Here is a 17196-nt window from a genome sequence, read left to right on the forward strand (position 1 = left end):
GCTGATCGTTCAATTAATTTATATTATATATATTGGCCCCGGGAAACCGCAGGCGGTCAGACGCTAATATGGAGAGCCTGCTGCGCCGCCGAATCAGCAATATCAATCGCAGCTAAAAAGGTCAAGTTTAAAGTAGACTGCGGCAGGGCAGAGTGTTCCTATTCCTAGAAGCTCAGGCAACGTGCTCGTCGCAGCTGCTTCGCGCGTTGCATAACTCCTGGATTCTGTCTAATTGATCCGTAATTGAGAGAATAATTTTTGAGCTGTATTAAACGTTATGATTGACGCTCGAACGTAAAGAAAAAGGAACAGTCTGGCTCCGGTGCTAAATTTAGACAGGAGCCTTGGACAGCAGCCAAATGATTTCTCGGTACTTGTGCCATTGCCACAAGCACTGCAATATTTTCCATTCGTAACGATGAATTCGTAATTCATGTCCTTGCAATTTAGCGCAACAAGTTGATACGTAAAACGGGAACCGTTTTTACGTTTTTTTAAGTGGATTAATATTGATACATGTCAATTGAAATAAATTTTGATTGTTGTACTGGATTTATTGGCTTATGCAACGAAAATGGACATGTAAATTATTCAGACAGACGAGTAATTTATTTTAATTTTGTGTAATTTCCCAGGAATCATGCGGGCGAGGAAGCCGATTGACCTGCTTTTGGGCGGGCATGGAATATATTTAAAATTTTGGCTCTCTGTTCTATCAGTACTACTGGCTTATAGCAGGAAAAAAAATAATTATACTTTAATTTAAATAGTATAATCTCTACAAATATGCATAAAATCAAATTAAGGCCGAGAAACAATACAATTTTAGATTTTATGCAACATTTACAGCGCTTAACCCTATTTTCTTGGCAGATTTCGAATCATCCCAAAGAGATCTATCCAATGGTGTATGACACTTTTCGAGGGGAAATCTTTGTTGAAAAATAAAATAGGATTTAAACTAGAAGAGACAGGTCTCACCATTTGAAAAGCATCTAGCTTTGCAAATTGCAGCGATTTTTATCAAACATTTTGAGTGCTACGTAAGTAAATTTTGGCTTTAACTGAATCTTTAGAGATTAGTTTATGCATTGTCAACAAGGATTTTCCGGGGTTATGGTATCCACTATTTAAGGAATTAAATCTAGACATTCAGCAGGCACCCCTACAAAATCACCGGTAATTTAACTAGTTTTTATATTATTAATTTTGCGTACGCTGCATCCAATTAAAAAATTGTTACATTTACATTCGTAAAATCAGCTTTTTCCAGACCGCATCAGAATATTTTATTCATCTTATCAAATTGCAATATTACACTGAAATGTGTGCAATAGTGTAATTTGTAATTAATAATACGTTTCCTTTGACAGCAAAAGTGTTTCTGAACAAAACCACGAGAAACCGAGAAGGCAAAACAGCGTGCAGTAATCGAGTCATCAAATTAATAATATAAGTGAAAGAGGTGCATTTTATTGGCGGCGCTCGCGATCTCTCGCGTCTGATTCTTTCAAACCGCGCCGCGCCGTGCAAACAACCTTGATCCACTTGGGGAAACGTTCGAGCCGTGCAGGTGCTTTGCTTTGTCTTTCTCAAAAGTTCAAGCTGTCAATTTGATTTGTAAATGCCCATTCACGTTTCCTGCACGCCGAAAATACTTTTACAAGCATTCCAAGAAAGGTGCTTTTTGTAGATCACCGAGTCAGCGTCAGCCGTGAGATATAAATTTAATTAGTGTGTCGATTTTGATTTTTATTATTTCAGAGAACTGGTGTGAAGCATCCTGAAGCAGCTTGAAAATCAAAGGCGAGTTTCACCAATTGAAGAGGCCGGCCTGCATAGCTGGTGAGGCGTAATTAATTAATTAAACGCAGATTAAATTGCCGCGGCGCTCTAGGTTTCCTTCCTTCCACTCGGCATTCTCCGCGCGCGACACAAATAACACAAAAGATCGAAATTACCGTACGCTAACTGCGTGCATTCACGCCGGGCAGAGGCAGACGCGCATGCATACATTTATTCGTGTCGGCCGGGAAGGGAAAGTTGCGCAAAAAAATCTGTCGAGATAATTGTTCCAAGGGTGAGAAAAACACAATGAACGCGTTGCGTCACTTCCTAAACCGTGAATTCAGTTTGCAACGAGAGGTGCAGGCGCGGATCACGAATTCTGTTGGCAAAGGTCGAGTCCGGGGTCAAAAGCCAGAGAGTGAGTTTCGGCGATAAATTAACAGAAAATTCAAATTATTATCTGCGGGCTTGCTCGCAAACACAAAAATTCCATTAAAGGAAAAAAGATTTTTGATTTGTGACAATGCCAATCGATGTTAAATAAATAAATCCTCCTTAAACGGTGTCATCGGATCGGCAAACCGTAAAACGCGCCGTAAATCTTCAGCTCCTTATTTTTTTCTATCTCGACCAGTTGACTTTTCGCGCCATGCTCCCAAGGTGAAAAATGTAATTCGCACACATAAACGTTTGAAAGAGACACAGACGAACGAAATATACTGTGTACGCGGCGTTTATTCTTTTTATTTGCGACTGCAGCAGCAAAAACACTTTCGAATCGAGCCGTGTAGCTGCTGCTGCTGCATTCCTGCAAAACAGGTTCCGCCACCGCCACTTTGCCTGCTTTGCTCCTCATATATACCTGGCGATCACCAGAAGCAGAGCAAACGCCGCACTTTGAAATTGAACCAGTGCACGGCTGACCAACTGAATTCGATGCGAGTGTTTCTTAGTTAAAGTAATATTAAAAAACAAAGTTAAAAACTTATAAAATAACATTGCTTGCAGTTTATGATTTAAAACTGTAGATAATTTATCTCTTTTTAATTTAATATTTTTTTATTATTTCATTTTTACATATTTATATAAAATGCTTTTTTTAAGTATTGGACACATTATATGCATTTTTATTATTTAAAATTAACACTATTTTGTTGAATATAAGTTTTAAATTATTATATAATTTTGTGTTCGAACACCGAAAATTACATATTTATTGAAAAATCATTCATTGACATTAGTAGCTTCATTTGATAATTTTAGTATCCCACGTAAAATCGCGTTTAGTTTTATTTTAGTCTTTGTCACGAATATGAATGATCTTTGCAATTCTAAATATGATCTTAAATGCAAAAAGAATATAAAAATATGAAGGGAAAAATGAATGCAAATTAGGACATGGAGGAGGGATTCGATTAAGCTAACGCTCCACTTCTGACCTTTCAATTAATGAAATTGGCACGACCTCTTTGATTAGCTCTTTGGAAGCGTCGAGATAATCTTTGAACAAAGGCTAAAGGCCCACTCCCAGAAATGGAAGCTCCGGCAACAGGTCTGCTGTTGATCGTGCTCTCTCGCTGCTGCTGGGCTACTGCCGATAACCAACACGAGGTAATCGAACCCTTGTCCCTTTTTTCAGCGGCGTAATTGTGTACGAAATTCTTCATCCACCAGGCGTACAACACTTAATGCTGCCCGGACGCAGGTAAATAATTCTTAGTTTACTGTAAGAACATTTATATCGTTATCCAGGTAGGCTGAACTGGCCGGATTAGAAGAGCTATGGAGAAATAACATTTCGGCAAGGATTTGAGGGTAACAAATTTAAATTTTCTCTTTTGACTGTGTGCCAATCTATTTCTGAGGTAAGGCAGCCGAATCAGTCGGAAAACAATTCAACACAGTGAGCTGAAAATTGGCGAAAACCGCGAAAACGTAAATAGCATTTACTTTGGCAAAGTAGAGAACCGCCCCTTTCTCTGATTGCATGATTGCTAGGTTTCAGAACAAAAACCATCAATTTAATGGTTTTCAAGTTACCACAGATTTACTTTACGCCAAGTAAAATTTTCGACCTAACCAAATTAGAACCTCAGGAATCGATTGTCAATGGCGTCATATATTAAATAATTCCAGGTCTACTTTAAAAAAATTAAAAGAAAAAATCTTGGATAAGATTTTTAAATTCAGCTCAAATGGGTGGAGGCTAAGGCTTTCTGCGAAATGTGAGATGGAACGTTGGTCACAGTTCAGTCCCAAGAAGAAATGTATAAAAAATTTGGCACTTCCATGAATCGTAATAATGATTAATTTGAAGTCACAAATTTTAAAATTTAGGGAGCTTTTGGGTGTCTGCCTCGGATTTCAGCCGACCCGCCGGGACTTTTTACTGGTCTTATTAGACCAAGTTTTGGAGCCACACAATTCGTTGTGGGCTGGGAACCGACCCCCTGTGTCCAGCAGGGAAAAATATAAGGAAACGTGCTTTCTATGCAGGCCAAGCAGCGAGGAGGAACACCTGTTTGTGTGCAAGCGCCAGGAATATTGTGATTTGTAGAGTTTCTCGATTAAAATGTCAGTTTTCACATTTGCCTCATTAAGCACCGCTTTTGTCCCGTCAATTAATTTAGTATTTGGGCCAAATTTCTCAGCAATTGTCTCTTCCCGGCAATTGAGATCATCAGCAGCAGAAAAGGCCGCGAGCGAAAAGCTTGGCGCGCCAATCAAAAGCAGGACGCGGAATTGAATGATAAATAAATATTCTGGTTTCGTCTGATTTTGTTTCTCTTTTATGGCTGTTTAAGGAAGAAGCCAAAAGCAAAAACGCCAATACACGAATGTTATTGTGAAAGAAGATATTCTGTTCCGGCTGAGCTAGATGCAAAAATCTCACATTTGAAGCTAACTGTTTGACTCAATTGGATTGATAAATAAATAAATAAAAATTCCTCTTTGGCCACAAGCGACGGTTAGCTTTTCGGATTCCTCCGCGTGTTGGGGCAAACCAAAACACTTCAGCGTTTAGTGATAATAAATTTCGGCTCCGTTGACACGTAAAAATACTTAAAGAGAGGACTTGATAACGGCGCCTATGAAATTAATCGATAATTTTTTGTGCGCCGCAAAATATTACGACTCTTGATGTAAACGTTAAAGAGCTCAATAAAAACGCTATTTATTTTTGATGGCGACACTCAAACCTTGAGACATTAATTCCACCTCTTTATTCATTTTGTCAAACGAGAGAAAACGAGTGAAATTAAAAATCAAGGTGTCACACACAAACACAGCAGGAGACGAAAAACGAAAAGTCGACGGCCCGCATGAACCCAAATTACGTAAAATCTCGGCTCGGGAATTAATGCGCGCATAAATAACGCGACGCGGTCGTAAAGAGCCGCACGGATTAGAAACGCGACGAAATCCGTCACCTTTGCGGGGCGACACGCAGCAACCCAAAAACGAGCCGGAACCGAGCTGCTGCTTAGGGTAATCCCTGGAAAAGCAAGATTTACAAGTTTGACTCACCGAGCAGCCCAGCAGCCGAGTTGAAAATCGAATCCGATAGGAATGCGAGCACTTTGGTTGCGACGACCTGACACAAAACAACCTGATGCTGCTGGCTCAGGGTCTGGTCGGCGCGCTGCGGTGAAGGGCCCGCACACCGGGAGTGGGGGAAAGGGGGCCCGCGCGCACCCCTCCGCCCTCTCGCTCGGCCGGTCTGATACCAGTTATACACATAAAAGCCGAGCCAATAACTCTGCTTGTTTATTTATTTTGATTTATTTTCTGCAAGCTACGTTATTTGCGTATTGATTAGATTTTTGTTATAATATATTATTACACGAGCCAAATTTGATCAAAAAACATTATGTTAATTTTAGTTATAAATTTATTATTTTGTTTCAAATTTTTATTTTGACAAAATTTGATATTTTCATTAAAAATACATAAAATAGGAAAAGTACAAACTTCACTTGCCTTCATCTTTTATTAAAAATTTTAAGGCTGTCTCTCATCAATCACACATTATTATATATCTTTAAGTAATTAAAATTAAAAGATGATTGATGAAAAGATAGATTTATGTAATGGTATTAATGATGTTTATTCTCACTTATTAAAATACAGTTAAAACATTAAATTGATTGATATTCAAATTTAAAATTAAATTGCGAGAAAAAGAGATAATTATATGCGTGTATGCAGTTTAAATTCTAATTTCACGTAAAAATCGTAAAGCTCTTTTAATTTATTTTATTAAACGGTGAATTTTCGCACAGTCATACAAAAACAGCGTTAACTCTGCTCAATTCCCTTTTTTCTCCTGGCAAATGATCCGTTTTACACTTGGCACGTGGTTTGCGTATAATTTATTTAAACGGACGCGACACCTCGAGGCACTTGACTGAAACTGGTAAATGAGTCAGTCACTGATTATGAAAATTACCCAGCGCCGATAATCACGCAATAATTACACAAACGTAAATTGCACACACGTGTGTACCTGCGCGATGCAATTATTACAATCGTGCGTACGCATGCGGCGGTCCACTTTGATTGTTTGAATCTCCCTTGTTGAACATCTACAGCCAATTTATTTATTATAAGCTGATGCAAAAAGAGGTCGCAGACAAAAAGCAGCGAGTGAGTCACGCCGCCGAGCAAGTTTTCGCCTTTTTTGCGTCGCGTACGCAAATCGGCTCTCATTTCAATCCGATATAAAAGCGATCCTTGGAGCCGGCCAGCGAATCTTGATTAATTGAATTAGTCGCAGATTTGCGTCCATCGTGTGTCGCATGATTTACGGACAGGTGAAGTAAAAAAATGAAGGCTGAGGTCACTTGGTTTGATGGAACGGAAAAATTAAAGTAATTAAGGTCACTGGGCGCGGACCAAAGTTGACAACTTAATTATGGTAATGCTCTTGGTCATTATTTAAAATAAAAATTATTGCGGTTCATTCATTTTGAGCCTTCATTCAACCTTTTGAGTTGCGATTTTCGCCGACGCTGAAAAAGCCCGTAGTCACGTTAGTAAATTTCAGAAATAATAATTCGGCAATGAATCAAAGACCGGCGGCATGACGCAAGGATTTCCATTTTTTTTGTCGTGATGAGAAAAGCGTAATAAAATTAAACGCACCATTTTTTGTGATGTGATAACGCGAGGCCGCACAGGAAATTTTCTGAGAAAAGAAAAAGTAGTGGAGAGCAGGAAGAGAAAGAAATAACACTTAAAAATTCCGGACGCCGCAGCCGCGCCTTCTTTCTCTTTCTCTCTCTCACACTGTGGTGCGGCCAATTATTTGTCGCTTTGGCTGCAGAAAATATGCGGCCAGAAACAAAGAGGCGCGCGAGATTGATTCGAGTAATCAATTTCGAGGCCTTCAATTTTGCCCTTTTCACGCCTGGCGATATTAAAAAGAACCGTTGCCTCTTGTTGTTGCTTATCTCAAATCCCCGGGGCGATTAAAAATATATATACAGCTCCCAAAAATTGAACTCGTCTGACCCCTGCCACGGATCATTTCCAGGAAAATGTCTCACGCTTACATAATTCCATTAAATTAGCCCGTTTTATTGTTTCGAACATGATCATTTTATTAGCCACCGTTAAATGATTAAATTCCTGAAACCATAAAATTATGAATCGAAAATCACTCTTGGTTTTCTTTCCTTCTGTGAAACCCATTTGTCATCGCCGCTCGAATTCGCCAGCGGCGGTTTTCCACGAGCTATCCATCGTAGAAAGGCGGAAAAATGGGATAAAATCGCAGTCGTGGCCGTGCTGCACTTTTATTGCTCTTTGTGTGTATGACTGTGTTGTTTGTGCGCACGTTGTTTATTGTGCGGACGAGCCGCGCGCAATAATTGGAGCCGATTTGCCGCGGAACGAAAATTCCTTTCCCATTGAGACGCGGGCATCAAGCTACATGTATATTGTGCACTTGTGCAGCTCACCTATGTGCTATGTGCACACAGTATAAACGCGCGCGCGGCGAGATGCATTTTACAATTTATTGTGACGCAGAAACGACCAGGAAATGTAATAAAGCAATCGCTTTAGTCGCTCGCAGAGAGCACAGCCGATCTGCGCGCGGCAGCTGCATTAATTTATGGATCGAAGGAGGTTTTATTCCTCGCGCGCAATTGCTGTTAAATAGCTCTGAATTCAATAATTAACAGTTAAGTTGAAAGATCGAGCGGTTAGAAGCGCAAAATCGAGCATGGGAAATACAACTGGATTTTTCCACTAGATCGAGTGCTTTTATTTGATTTTTTAATGTTAAGCTGCAGTAATTAAATATGTGTGAAATACTAACTTCGGATAGTAGATGCAGTATATAACTATTTCAAGTTAAATGTGTAATACAGCAATGGAGCCCCAAAATATTAATAGAATTAAAAACTGTAAATATTAATTTTTAAAATTGAATTCTTTTCCCTACAAACTACTTATTGTAAAATATAAATTAAAATGTAAATAAATTTTATTATTAGCATTATAAAAATAAAAAATAATTACACACTTAAAACTTTTGCAAGAACAAAATAAATAATACAGTATTGTAATCTTTTTATCTCTATTAAATAGTTATTTTAGTTTACATTAAATAGTAAATTTGATTTGTAGCATAACTTGGCCTTTATTATAGCTACTAAAAAAGGAACAACTATTCTTGTAAATAGAAATGGCAACAGCCAATAAATAAAATATTGGCTCGATTTTTTTAATTAAAACACAAATTTTAGGTCTTTAATGTCGGATTAAAAAAATTAAATAAGAAATTCTAAGAATCTAAGATGCAAATCCGTTTTAATGAGACCTCGGAAATAGCAGCAAAAAATTATGGTTTGAGAAATTTAAAAACATTTTGACTGCTAGTTGCACAATTTACCTTTGTTTATAGTTAAATTCATTATAATTCGGAGATTTCTGGGAAAAACTAAGCGGCTTGCAAGGAACATTTCAAAAGGATCCATAATATGCGATAAATTCTAACAGTTGTTGTTATAAATAATTAATTTAATAAATAAATAATAAATATCCTGTTCTAGGTTGAAACAATACTTTGATCCGACAGAAAATACGCATATAACAAAGTTGTGGACCCCTCATTTTGTCAAGTACTTAATTCTCCAATTAAAATTACAAATAGGATAGTTCTATCCCACTCAAATTTAATGTAATGCATAATTTGTGATGATTTTGTTCATATTTTAGAAAAGGGTTTGGTTTAAGATTACTTATACCGTTTTATTCTCCCAAGGAGCATTTCCCTTGCAGCCACGGAAATTCCAAGTGTCGCAATTTACAATTCTAATGGATGCGGCGCGTTTTATGTCCCTTTACTCGTTATATTTCTCGGACAAGTGTGTCCGCGTTGTGCAACAAAACCCTAAAATTGGCCAATTTTCTTTGCGGTTTCCGTCGAGAAGAAGCGATTTTCCCCAGCTGTTTTTTGTACTGATTGGATAATCGGCTATTTGCGGCTTCAGCATCTTCGACTAGCTCCCAAAAGGACTACTCACTCGCGAGTTACGCCATAGAATCGAAAGTTGTCCGGCTAGTTTTCGCTCCATTTCCTAGATCACCGAACTGTTATTATTTGAAATAATCGAGCATTCAAATCTCCATCGGAAAGACGTCAAATTATGTATCAAATGCGTAAAAATGCCGCTCTCGGGCTCAGTGGGTCAAGGAAACGTTGTTGAACTCGCTAATCTGACCCTTAATTTGTCCGCGTCGGTTGCATAACAGTCTGGGAAAGTGGAGTCACGTCCGAAGGTGCCCCCGGCCGCGAGTCATGTGTGTGTGAACATCTCACAATCAGCGAATTGCCGCCGCCGGCTCTTCCGACAAATGACCCTTTTCGCGACGCTTTCGCTTTCAAAACTACCTCTGGGTGAGATATGTTTTGTGCGGTCCTTTGATCAAATTTAATTTCGCGCCTTGAACATTTTCAATTGATCCCGAATCCGACGTGCATTTTCCTCGCGCAACCGCCGCCGCGATGATGTGCGCTTTCTAATTACGGCGATGACTTCAGCGCGGCGGCAGCGCATCATTTCGCTGCCAGAGAATGAAAAGGGGAATAACAAAAATCCATTTATTCGACTCGCGCAATGCGCCTTATCATCGCTTCAGCTTAATGGCCTCTTTGTTTGCGTCACGGAAAAGAGCAGCAAAAAGTCGGCACAACGGCTGCTGGCCAACGCCGGCAGCAACAAGTGCGTTTTGGAAAATTATGAGAAACGGATTTGAACGTTAGAACGCTAAAACACACAATTATAAATTGGATTTCTGCAAACAGCTCCAGTCAGATCTCTTGAGTGCAGGCTTTAAATTGATTCATCACGATTTTTAGTTACCTTGTTTACCTCTCAAGAGAAAAATCCTTGAGTTTTAACAGGGAAATGACTAATGCTCATTGAAAATATATCGAAATAAAATTGGTCCAAGCCTCTCATGATCAATGTGAAACCGCAATCCGCGAGGAATGCTCATGATGGTTTTATTTTTCTCATTGCAAGCTCCTGAAAGCTCATTTCAGAGGTTTCTTCCACATATTAAATTACCACCAGATTTAAAAGTAAATTTGTGACTTGGATGTGAATGTGAACGAAGTTCAGCAGTTAAAATTTATCAGCTTGTCAATTTTAGCGATTCACTGAGATTTGAATAGTGGTAAAAAAAATATGTGAAATTAATTTATGAATCATTTGGTTAAATATTTATGATACGAAACAATCCTCAGTCATTTTTTGACAGTCTCTATATAGATTTAATCAAAAAATCAGTTCTAACCTTTTAGAATTTCCCTCTCAGTGGCAAAAATAAAGCTACATATTATTTGTCAATCAGTTCAATAAATTTGGGTCAATTATTTCTACTCTCGATTTTTCTTCCTTCCATCATTCCATCATTAAAAATATTTCTCCCGGCCTTAATTAAAATGAAGCATAGCTGACTGTCAGAAAATTCCTCGTGAGCTATTCGTGAGAAGAATATAGAAATTTCTAAATAAACAATTTTCCTACCTGGTCTGAAAGGTCGCCGAGGGTCTGCAGCTGCTCTGTTTCGCGCACGTGACGCTTCTGTTCGTTGCTGTGGACGGTACGTTCGCGCACCTCGCGCACCAGGCCGTCTCCCTCGACGGGCAGGGCGACCCACCCCTCGCCTGGAGGCTCGTCTCCTGTCGTCTTGTGCTGCTCAACAATCGGTCATAATGTAAGCATCCTGAGGAAGGACGTGAGGTTGCTTACCTCGGTGTGTTTCTGCTCTTGTTTTTCAGTGTCCTCCGTCGTGTTGGTGGACACCATCGGCCCCGAGTCTTCCACCACCTTGCCATCCTCCAGCACCAGTTGCCGCTTGACCCGTGTTTCGATTTGGCGAGTTGTGGTCAACTCCGTCTTTTTCTTTGTCACCCATTCCTCTGAAAGATCAAAAAGTTCGTTTGAGCAAGAAAAATGATTAATATATGATTTAATTTAAATTAAGGTCTATTTTTGATTCTATTTTTTAAATTTAATCAAACTGAACAAGAATTTGTTAAAGTAACAAAGTTCTGGCCTTGAGTCCGGCAATTTTGCTGGGTTTTTTCTGTAAAACCGTTTCCTGGCCGAGAATTATGTTCAGAACAGCAATTTTTTCAGGTTTTGCAGGCGCACCAAGAATTTTGAGCAATCTCTGCTTCTTTGTTCATATTCATTGTAGAACAAAATTTGGACATCATTGAACTCGTTTCGTCAAATAAAGCAACTCTACCGTTGACCCCAAAGGTCAAAGGACAAAGTTCAAGGTCACGAAAATAAAATTTTTATAATAATATAATAACTAAATTTTAATTTAACAAAAGCCATTTTATAGAGAGCAAAAAATTAGGTTAAACACGCTTAAATCTGGAATAATGTTTTGCCTCAATTCATATATTAATTAAAAGTGAAATCTACTGTACAGATTTTCAAAAACCAAACACCAATAGACTTTAGACAGCCGAAGAAGTCTAAGGGTGCCACCCTTTAAACCTCCTTTTTGCATTCTTAAAAAAACGGGATTTTTAAATTTTTATTGCATGCACGATCACGTCACTGTGCAACGGAGCTGCGTGTCAATCACCCTAAAACCACTCCAGTGCATCACGAGACGTAGAGACGAGTAACATTTATGCAGTTTTTTTACTCTTCAAACCAGAGTTTTAGTTGTAAATGTTTTTTGATTCCAATTAACGGCTTTCGAAATAAAAAATTATTTTTTGCCAAATTTCGGCTCTTAAGACTCTGATTTATAAAAACTGCGCACCGTTTGACTCATCATAACCTTCCATAGAGGTAATAAGCAATGTGTAACCCTTTCAACCCCTTCTCAAATGGAAAAAATGCACTTTTCAAAGGTTATGGAAGCAATATAGACCCTTCTAAATGAGCGTGCAAATAATTCAGAATTTCAAGGAACTAAAACAGGTAAAATTTTTAAAAAAATCCTCTTTCATTTCAGTTATTAAATAGAAGATATAAATTTAAAAATATTTCACCTTAAATTGCTCATTTTCAAAAATTTTGCTTCAGTTTCCACGCGTTGGAATAGTTAATTTTACGGTGATTTTGACCCTTTGAGCCGTCCAAATGTCTAAATTTTTCGTTCTCAGATTGTGAGCCGCGGCTAACGAGGCAGAATAATATTTGCCCAAGTGCGGCGCAAACATACACATATTTCGTTTTATTTGCCAGCGCGGCTGGGATTGAACAAGCTGCTTGTTCTAGTGGCCGTGCGCGGCCGTGTGCACTTTGTTTTGCAGCGGGGCGAACAAAGCGCAGGAATTCCTGATACACTACAAGCCGCCTGGTAATAAAGTACAAGCTCCTCGAATTCCAAAGTGGCGAGCCAGTTTAAATGCGCGGCATTATAAATCCGGCTGCGGCTCATTAAATAATTCTGCACGATCTCTCAAAACGAGATTAAATAAAATTAAACGCGAGCTAGCGAGCGAGCGCAGCTGGAAATTCAATTTGTGTGTGTTTGTGCAGCTGCATCATCCAGGGAGAAGCAGCCGAATTCTTGCGGTCGGCTCGCCAAATCCCTGAAACTCTCGCCCATTCGCCAAAAGGGATCACGAGCGCTTCACGGTCTTCCTGTTGTCATTGCAAATTTGCATAATTGAGTGACGTCTGACGTGGAAGCATAGACCTTTTTTCTTCATAATTGGCTTCGGGGAACGCATTATATTTCTTTCTTACGATTTTCTGGCATTTTAATTTGTGGTGTTCTCGTTATAAAATGAAAAAAGTAAAGTTTTAGTATGCCATATTTTTTCTATGAAATTTAAACAAATATATTGTGCCAGGATTTAAATATGTTTAATATAATCAACCTTAAAACTTATTTAAATTTTTTAATAAATCAAAGGAAATATGATAAAAAATAATTAAATATATGGGGATTGGATATTATTATTACTTAAATATATTTCAAAAAGAGGAGAGTAAAATTTTTAAAAGTAGACTTATAAATTTAAATCAATTAAATAAGAAAAAATAAAAATATATAAACAAAACATTATCTTTGTGATCTTATATCCCTCTTTAATCCCTCCTTGTAGCTGATTCTTATTGTTTCATTTTTTCGGTTGAAATTAGTTTGACGGATGAAAATTCCGGAAATTTATAAAAAATATATTTCATGGTAATATTCACTTATCCGTATTGCTATTTCACTCTAGTGAAAGATATTTCACTTTTTGTCTGCATTTTGCTGGCTTTGTTCATTGCAATTTTTGCATTGATTATTATTTTATATTTTTTTCCATCTAGAGATTTCCAATTAAGGATTGGTTTTTGGCTTCTGCATTGGTACCAAGGATTTTCCGGAGTTTTGCAGCATCAAACTCTTTATTTGAGTGCAAGCTTCTTTGACACAGCAAAAATGCAAATTTTCCTGTTCAAAATTAATTTCAAGACTGCCGTGTAAAGCGTGGGAACACGATTTAATATTTGAAAACGGAGTGAAAAATAAACAATACATAATTGATTTCAAGTTCACATCGCACAATCTCAATTCAATTATTATTTACATATTTACTGATCGTTTTTCAGATTGTAAAAGTCGTAAAAAATTACGTTCCTGGTTTCACTTTCACAATATTTATATAATGCTCTTCTAAAGACCGCGTTTAATTTTTCCATTCAGTAATAAAAAACTGTCTACTTCTAGCAGAGTATTCCCATGACCTTTGACTCTGTCCCATTTCCTGTGTTGGTTTTGCTTTATGCGCCTTTGGTGTCACTAACAATATAAAGAGAGCGACAAAAAACACACACACACACCATGAGTCAGAGGGACGATATAACACGAGAGAGCCGTCGATCGAGTGATCAAGCGCCAAGTGATGAATTTTCTCACCGCAAAGTCCGCTACATGGACGGGCGGCGCGATCGAATTTCCTTTCTTTCTTCGTTCTCGCGTGTGCGGCGGGGGTCATCTCTGTGAATGCGATGAGAAAGAAAAACCCGCTCGGCAACTAAGTCGCGCTTATTACTCACTTCTGCATGCGTTCGCTCGTTTGTCGATCCGATTCCCGATCCATTCGAATAAATTCGGTCCGCGCGCTGCGACACGTAATTGCGGCTCTCACGAATGCAAATTAGCAACTAGTACAAACATGGCTCACGACCAGGAAGCCCGTCGGTTTTATGGCTTTTCGTTTAGTTTTGGCCCAAAATTGCGACCTTGAGCGATTTCATTAACACAAGAGAGGCCAATAAACGCTTTTTAATTGGATCGCCCGATCCGAATCGGAGATTACACCAAAAGAATGAGGCCTTAAAAGGAGTAAAATCTTTGTGTTGGTTCGTCGGGTAACGCTCAGGCTTATTATGTTGTGCGCTTGAATAATTTGTCTCCGCAAAAATTGCGGTACACTAGCAGTCAACGTCACACAGCCTTTTTTGTCTGCAGAAGAAACGGGATTTTTATTTGCTTTGCTGCACTTTTTACCTCGACACTTGTAACTTTCTCTGCCGCGAATTTCACCGAATATGGAGAAAAATGGGACCAAACCTTCGGCAAGGTCGTGACGATAAAGGTCGTGCGCGTCTCTGTTTACAAATAAACTCTGCGCTCGCGGTGGATGAAGATGATATTATTATTTTATTTTGAGTAGAAACGATCACGTTTGCTATATATTTGCCTGCGGTTTGCCATCGATTATTCCAGTGCAGCTCATTACGAACAAGTCGGAACGTGACGAAACGAACGCGCATTCAAGGCAATATGTAAGTAAAAAAGAATGTTAACCTCATTTGGCACTCGGCGAGACAATAGATTAATTATTCATGAAGGATGCAAATCATTTCCAATTCTCGGCGCGTTCAACCTGTGACGCAAGTAAATAAAAACAGACACACACACACACACACCGCAGATTGGACAATGCGTGCGCTGTGTCGCGCTTAGATATGTCAGAGCGCAGTGCTTTCAAACACAATCAAACGATCAAAATAAATTGGCATTTCTAGACTGCTGCCTGCACGCGGATTCGTTTAGAGCTACGCGTCTCATTTCATTTCACAGTGACGCATTTCAGATTTAAAGGATTTATTGTGCGTTTAGAAAGATTCGGAGAGTTAGTGGAGGATAAGAAATAATCGAGAATGTTTTGGGCTAGGCTTCTATTCGTATTTCTAAGCAATTCTCTTGTCAGATCAAATTTACAGGGACTTGCTTTGTGTTTTGAGCTGCAACACAGATTTCTTCAGGTCTAATTCAGATAATTATGATTTATCAAGACGAAAATTAAGTCAGATTTGGGTATCAAAGTCAATTATCTTTATTCAAGGTCAATTTGAGACATAACAGGTTGAATAAATAAATATAAAAGACATCATTATCTCTTAAAGTATAACATACGCAATCTAAAAATAATAAAACTAAACTAATAATCCTGGAATTTTTTCCGGCACAGAAACATTGAAATACTTTACATTTATTATCAGTATAATTGTTGCCGTTATTGTTTCGCTAGATTATTTCCCGTTCCAGACTACATCCCATTGGTTTACTGTTTTATTTCATAACTATAATAAAACAATGCTTATTACGCTTAATACACAAATATTTCGACCAATGCAACGGAAAACATCAGGTAGACTCCTGAATCAAACAGCTGCATTATTAAATTTTTGTTCTTCTCCGTTGGTTTAATTCTATCTCTGCTTTTGTTATAATTTTTTTTGTGGCACTGTAACCAGTTTGTGATTTGAAATAATTGAGGCATTCGGTGTAATGAGGACCACCAAGGGGCACGGAACGTTTTATTGGAATTTTGTCTTTGAAAGAGCCCGGCAGACACGCTCCATCACCTTTGATCCAAAATAAACGCCATGAGATTTTTCGGTGTTTTGCGGGCGGGCGGCGTCTCAAAGCTCGAGAGCAAATGATGGGTTTCGAGTGTCGACGAATTCGCCGTCTGTGCGCAAGCAGGCCTGCAGTGCCGAGAGCGACCCAACAATTTGGAACTAATTCTAAATTCTCGTATGGCCAACCGATAATTTGGCTCGCCGCGCGGAGCAACACACACACACAGAGTAAATTTATTAATCTCGTGTTGGACGGATACACTTTTGTGCATGTGCAAAATCAAAGAGGGGAAAATCGGCCGGGCAGACGCGTTCGCTCGTTTAGCGGCAATAATCTCCGGCCTTGAGACTTGATTTGCGTTCCGTGAGTGCTGTGGAAAATAAACTGCAAGTTGCGCGCGGAGAAAAAGAAGCGGAATTGAAAAGAGAGGCCTGCGCAAAATGCGTTTCGGATGGCGTGAAATCGGCATTTCACGCGGACAAACGCGCCAAATTGGCGCGAGATGACGGAGCCACAAATCTGCAGCCGCAGCAAAATCTTAATTAATTCCACAAACACACACACTCGATTTTCACGCAGTTAAGCTGCAATTCGTGCGGTCGTACATCATCTAACGCGTCGATTTCTATATTGCACACGATACGATCGCACACGGCGTTATTTTCATTATCGCGAGCGCGGCGTGTGCTGGAGAAAAGGCTGTGCAGCGTAATCATCTCGAGCACGCCCCGTAAACCGTAACTATCATGCCATTTACACTCGTGACGAGCACCAAAACAAAACAGTGCGAGACGCAGCATCTCTCTTCTTCCCGAGAGAAGCAGCAGCCTCGTTTCGCGAAAAACTGGCAGCTGCATGCATGTTGACGCGAGGTCGCGAACCGAAAAACCAGTGACCCCTAAAGTGTAACCGATATATGCTCTGGACATTGGCGTTTTCTGGCAAGGCCGCGTTTCGACCTGGAAAGCGCCGTAAAAGGTCAAGCAATATATGATTTGGTGCCAAATAAATTGATGCAGCTGCGGATAATCATATCCTTGAAGGTGATGC

The 17196-nt window shown here is 39.1% G+C and overlaps 1 protein-coding gene across 3 annotated transcripts in view; it reads right to left on the bottom strand.

Annotated features, from left to right (window-relative positions):
- The window catches only part of chas (chascon), a 51126-nt gene that overhangs the window by 15640 nt on the left and 18290 nt on the right, over nt 1-17196 (bottom strand). For all 3 annotated transcript variants that reach the window (XM_065491878.1, XM_065491879.1, XM_065491877.1), the window contains 2 exons: nt 11058-11227; nt 10833-11000 (listed from right to left, as the gene is read on the bottom strand). In XM_065491878.1, the coding sequence (XP_065347950.1) occupies nt 10833-11000; nt 11058-11227 (338 nt within the window). The remainder of the gene's footprint in view (nt 1-10832; nt 11001-11057; nt 11228-17196) is intronic.

Source organism: Cloeon dipterum, chromosome 4 (genome assembly GCF_949628265.1).
Source record: "Cloeon dipterum chromosome 4, ieCloDipt1.1, whole genome shotgun sequence".
Classification (NCBI taxonomy): Eukaryota; Metazoa; Arthropoda; class Insecta; order Ephemeroptera; family Baetidae; genus Cloeon; species Cloeon dipterum.